General features: G+C 36.3%; 1 protein-coding gene across 1 annotated transcript; it reads right to left on the bottom strand.

Annotated features, from left to right (window-relative positions):
- Positions 1-217: 217 nt before the first annotated feature.
- Positions 218-4232, bottom strand: WRKY13 (WRKY DNA-binding protein 13). Its single transcript, XM_088943232.1, has 3 exons — positions 3361-4232; positions 2825-3040; positions 218-639 (listed from the first exon to the last, which is right to left on the bottom strand). The coding sequence occupies exons 1-3, from the start codon at positions 3639-3641 to the stop codon at positions 465-467; spliced, it is 672 nt and encodes a 223-aa protein (XP_088799358.1). The 5' UTR covers positions 3642-4232; the 3' UTR covers positions 218-464.
- Between the last annotated feature and the right edge of the window lie 1768 nt (positions 4233-6000).

Genomic DNA, 6000 nt, shown 5'->3' with positions numbered 1-6000 from the left:
CTTAGACACCCTATGGCTATGTTTTTATTTTGAAGGAAAAAGTAGGGCAAAAAAGGAAAAAGATAAGAAAACCTTTACAAAATGTCTTTCCCTATTTTTTCCTTCAAACCAAACATAGCCTTAGGGTATGATGCCAATTTGAAACTTGCCATATATGTGAAGGAGAGATATGGCTGAATAGTGAATATACGTACTTGACCATCTCTAGCTAGTGGCATTGATTGATAAACTTGAGAATATCATATCCTCTTCACTTCATCATGCATAAATACAAAGGAACTTAGTAAGCAAAACAAACAAAAACAAAAGCTGTCACTAACAAAATACAAATCGACCTACACTTCCACCTCCTATTTATTTATATGGTATCAGCAGATTGGAAGCCCAACAGAGGCATTTAATTAACACAAGGAGAGAGAGAGACAACACCTATACATAAAACAATATATAACTGATTAACTGTATTACCAGAAGAAGTTGTTAATTTGGGGTGGGGCTTGTGAGCTCTGATCAAGATCATGCGATGGAGAATGTACGTGTCTTCCTTCATAGGTTGTGATCACCATCCGTGGGTCCTCTGCTAATCGCTCCACTCGTTTCTTTACACGGCAGTTGTCTTGTGTACAACGGTAGTAACTTCTGCATACAAATTAGTCGAGACATGATTATGAGTAGAAATTATCAAATTAATTTGGGTGCAGATGAATATCAAAATGACCAACACTACAAAATATCGGAATAGACAAATTATTATATTAGAAGGAAAATAATGTTGCAAGGGAATTAGGGGATTAAAGGCTCCACCCATCACAAGAAATCTTTGAATCCATCTTATCCTCGCAACTTAAAAGGATTAGTCTGCAGTTATATGGTTGGATGATACAAAGAATTAAACTTCAAAGACTACATTCTGTTTAGATTATATCTAGGAGGTGTTTGGTATGGAGGAGTTTTGTTGTCATTGAATTTTTGATTGATTAGTACAAATTAATTTGCGAGACATTCTTTTTTTTTATTTATTGAAATGTTTTGAAAAAAGTTTTTGAATTAATCAATACAGATTGTTATGTTTTTTTACCCTAAAACATCATATTTGATGTTTCTCACATGTACACATTTTTCTAGTAAAAATGGCATACTTATATACAATGGGCAACACATATTTCTTACATAATTCCAATAAAACATATGCTTTTTTTTTTATCAAAATCCCATTTGAATGCAAATTTACTTTTTTTTTTATTGATATACTTTTACATCTTATTATCAATGTAAATATGCGTTAGAAAATAGACACAATGTAATGTTGTCAAACCCGGGCAAAAGTGAACCAGAGTACAAATTTACCTTGAACTGGGATATACACTCCACCAAACACCCCCTTAGCAAGCTTACATTTTTACTTGCTAACCTTTCTACGAAGAATCGTGTACTTCTCAGATATATATACTTTCGTATCATTATCTCTGTCAACCCAAATATTATAATAATGTAGAACATTGGCAATTCCATAATTCGAATCAAAGCTAACAAATTTCTTCAGTGCTGTTAATGGTTTTCCTCTGCAGTAGTCCACCAATTTGTTAATCCATTATGTCAACTGTATATATTTTCTTTACCGTCTAGCCTTCTAGGGTTTCTCACTGATAGCTTCCCTTTCAGTTCTTAATATATATATATATACTAGTCTTCCAGTTGAGCCAGGCCAGAATTATGAACCTAATCAGTTCCAACAACTCCCAATTTCTAACAGAGGTTCCAATGAATTATTGCTTCAAATGATTAATGGCCTATAAGTAGCAGATCAGTTCTATAGAAACCTCTGAGTTTGGGGCATCCACATGAACCTGATGAAAAAGGGTTTCCATCCCAATGGCCTCAAAATCACTAGGCCAAAAAGGCATTTCTATTGCTACAGAATGCCCCAATGAGCAGCTCAAGAATAGACTGTGCAAGGAATAACTACTACTTTCTTTAGAGGGTACCCTAAAGAGATTGTCATGTCAACAAAACAGTGACCCATTTGGCTACCCTATAGAGACTAGAGAGGCAATCCCAGCTGACAGAACCACCCTTGTTGGGTTAAAGGAACCATGAAAACGTGCTCGGCTGCTAGCCTGTTTGCCCCCCTCAAATTTACAGCTATCATACTCTCCCCGTACGCTGGAATCCAGGCGACGGAAAGAAAACCACAACACAATGTACAAATGATAACTCCGACGTTGATCAGACAGTTAAGCATGGAAGAACGAGAAAGCAGGATTAGAGATGGAGAAGAATTCCATAAAAGACTCTTGAAATCGAGTTCACATAGGGCCGAGAACACATCGACTCTTAGATCCACGGGAGTAAATAGCTTCCATGCATCATTAAGTTTTGTTGGTATTGTGAAGTTCTTCCAAAGATGCTAACTGCTAAGTGCTAGATCTGTCCAAAACCTCAAAAGTTATTTTGTTTGGTTTTAAAAAGTTATTCATATGTCTTGCCTTTATATCATGTCTTTATGAGTTAAACAGAGAGTCTTTTAGGCATTACTTATGATTATAATGATGAAATCCTCCAGAAAACTACTGGAGTTCAACTGTTGTCTCAGAAATTTCCATAGATGAGCCTCTACCCCTTCATGTTTGCAGAATCAACTCGTATATATAACATGTCTAGGCAGCACAACTCCTTAATCAAAAGTAAAATTAACTACTTAGAACCCTGGTTGATTTTGTGTGTGTGTGTGTGTGTGTCTGAGAGAGAGTAAAGGGTATGTGCAGTTGTGTGAGATTACAAGATGAAACAATAGAAGTGAAACTGAACATAACTTATGCGGTACCTTGGATGCTGCGTGTTCTTCACTACTTTTTGGCCATACTTCCTCCATTTGTAACCATCGTCCAAGACATCCACGTCGCTCATGGTTTTGAAGCAAAACCTGGGCTCCCTCACCTTCCTTCTTGCCTTCACCTTCTTCATCTTCATTGCAGCGACACCCAGGGGGTCTTCTCCATATCTTTTACTCCCCAAACACTCGTTTACTTCTCTCCATGGCCTGAATCAATCAAAGTCCAAACCCAAACTCACATCAGAGAGAGAGAGAGAGAGAAAGAGAGAGAAAGAGAGAGAGAGAGATAGAGAGAGAGCAGTTTCCTCATTTCTGCATGAAAATTTTGGAAGGAGTTCATTTTGAACGTTTAGATAATTTCTTCAAAATGATAAAGAATTCATGAATTGCGTCGTGTGTGAAATAATCATACTCAAAAATATGTTTTTGTTTGGACTCTAGGCTTTCGCCGTTTTGTTCTTGCATCAAAATAAAAAAAAATACCAACTCTCTGGCGTATCATAAAAAAATACAGTTTAATCAATTACCAGAGATTATTAGCCGATCTTTGCACCGAAGAAGATTCGAATTCACCGAAAGAGGCAATATCTTTGTGCTTTAAAGCTCTAGAAGAGAGGCCTTCAGGGAGATGACAGGTATCGTTTTCTCCTGGCGATGAAGGGTGGTTGTTGTTGAGGGGTCTCGAAGATTGATGAAACCCAAATGGAGAAAGGCTCCAGTTGGGAGAAGAGTAGAACCCCATCTGTGATGGCATCTCTTGATCTTCAAACAAACCCTGGTTAAGCATAGTTTGAGACGTAGAGAACATGCTTCTCTCTTCCTCTATCGCGATTATCTCTTCTTCTAAATGGTTGGGATTGTATTTTGTAGAGGAAGAAAGAGAGAGCAGATTTGGGTTCGTCTTAAAAAAAAGAACAACCTTGCTGTATCTCTCTCAGGTTTACATGAAAAAAATAACAAAAAACCATATTTCTACGAGGAAACAACCAAAAACTTTCCCTTCTTACCATTTAAATGTAATGACTTCGACAACAGGAAAGAAATGATGATAATAAAAATAACCATACATGGTTTCTACCTTCTACAGTATCTATATACGTACAGAGAGAGAGAGAATAAAAGATGGTTATGATTCCTGGAGTTCAGATGAGTACATAATAATGGGAGGGAGAGATATCACAAGAAGTGAAAATTAGCATTCCCATAGGCTTTCTTTTAGGCGCCCCAAAAATGCCACGCAATGATGATGAATCTTGGGTGCAAATCTTTCTCCTCTGGCCTCTGCTTCGGCGGTGAAGGTATTATTATGAGTTGATGAAAGAGGACCTATTTGACTTTTGACAAAAAGCTCCATTAAAAGAAAAGTCTCTTGCCTTTCCCTTGCTTTATTTTCTCCTTCTTTCTTTCTTTCTAGTTTTTACTTTTTATACCCCATTTTATTTATAATAACAATTCTACGTAAGATTATACCCTTATAAAATTCACTAATGATAGGAATGCAGGTTGTATCATATATCAAGAGACTGGAACAAACTCAATTCAGGTTAACCGTGAGAAGGTGAAGAAATGGCTAGAGCATGGGAACCAGATGATGACCATGATAGAAGAATTGAATGGTATGAAATGGAGAGAATTAGTTAAATCCTACAAATATGTATTGCTCTTATGTTGGGTGTTGTAGCAAAACCTTGGGTAATGAAGTATATAACGGTAGAATATTCAATATTGTGTCAGCATTAATGAAACTTATTTAGTTTTAGGTGTTTTAATTAGGTGGTGTTTGGTTAGAGTGGCATTGTGTTACCGTTGCGTTTTGGATAATTAGATTGACTGATACAAATTTCTGAGAAGTATGTATTGTTTATAATGTTTGTGAATACAATTTTAACTAGAAAAATGCATATTTGTGAGAAACATCAAAATTTGACGTTTTAGATAGAAATAGAAATTGGTATTGATCAATTCAAAATAATTTCAAGTAAAAATCTCTGTCTCTCTCACACACACATATACACACAAATTTGCATTAATTGATCAACCCAAAACACAACAGCAATGCAATGCCATTGTAATAAACACTACCACTTTTTCAATCTAATTCTCTCCTAATGGTGTTGTAAGAGAACAGAGGACATAATCTCCACAATTTAACAAATTTTGGAGAATAATTCTATATCCTTAGTGTGTTAGTGAGATAGCTTGTGGCGGGGCGGGGCGGGGAGCCTCTCCCCATCCCCGTTCCTGCAAAAATCCCCATCACCGTCCCCACTAATAGGGACAAGGTTATCCCCGTCCTTGTCCCCACGGGGATCCCCATTCTCCGTGATTTTTTTATAATGTTAATCATTTTTTATTTTTTGTTTTTTATTTTATTTAAAAATTAAAAATAAAATAATTAGAATTTATAATCCTATTCGAAAAGATTCAAACATATTCAACCATATTTTTAAAAATATTAATATATAGATTTATATGTACATATATACATATATATCAATGGGGATCCCACGGGGTGGGGAGTGCTCTCCCGGTCTCCGCTAATGGGGATGAAATTCCCCCATCCCCGTCCCACAAGGGGAAAATCATCTCCATCCTGCCCCATTTGGAGTGGATCCTCACAAAGATAAGAAAAATGGAGAAAATTGCCATCCCTATATATATATATATATATATATATATATATAAAGAAAAAAGGCTTATTACAAATCTTTCTACGTCGGGGATAGGTTTGTTGGGGGTGGATCGTGCGGTTTAAAAAACAGAAAAATCCAAGCAGTAGCTAGTATTGGTTGTGCTACGGAATCTTTAGGGAGGAGAGTTTTGTCACTCAGTAATTGGATCCTTCCGTTCCTTTTTTATTTTTCTGAAGAAAAACTTGTTACTGCTTCACAAGAGAAATGCGGGATAAATTAGTTTTTTTATGAATTTCCATACTTTTGCTGTCCGAATTTAAAGCCAACAATGAATGATAAACACGAGGGCTCACAGTCACAGCCTTTTTCCATGCGAGTGCTGTGCTACTGACCAATCATCAGTACTTCGGAGACAAAGCCGAGGCAGGAATAAGTTCTTATATACTTTTTGGAATTAGTTCATTTCTTTTACTTGAAAGCTTTTTAAGTATGGAGTTCAATAATCGCCATTATAGTAAGGAAATTCAGCAAGAG

This window comes from Nelumbo lutea, chromosome 5, assembly GCF_056320005.1.
Source record: "Nelumbo lutea isolate HS-2025 chromosome 5, American lotus-T2T, whole genome shotgun sequence".
Lineage (NCBI taxonomy): Eukaryota > Viridiplantae > Streptophyta > Magnoliopsida > Proteales > Nelumbonaceae > Nelumbo > Nelumbo lutea.
Note: the sequence above shows the minus strand (reverse complement) of the source record. Positions and strands in the feature narration are given on the sequence as shown.

Coding starts and splice junctions, on each gene's coding strand:
- WRKY13 (XM_088943232.1), bottom strand. CDS start 3,641: ATGTTCTCTACGTCTCAAACTATGCTTAACCAGGGTTTGTTTGAAGAT. Junction 3,041..3,360: donor AGATCGGCTAATAATCTCTG/GTAATTGATTAA, acceptor TGATTGATTCAG/GCCATGGAGAGAAGTAAACG. Junction 640..2,824: donor AAGAACACGCAGCATCCAAG/GTACCGCATAAG, acceptor ATTTGTATGCAG/AAGTTACTACCGTTGTACAC.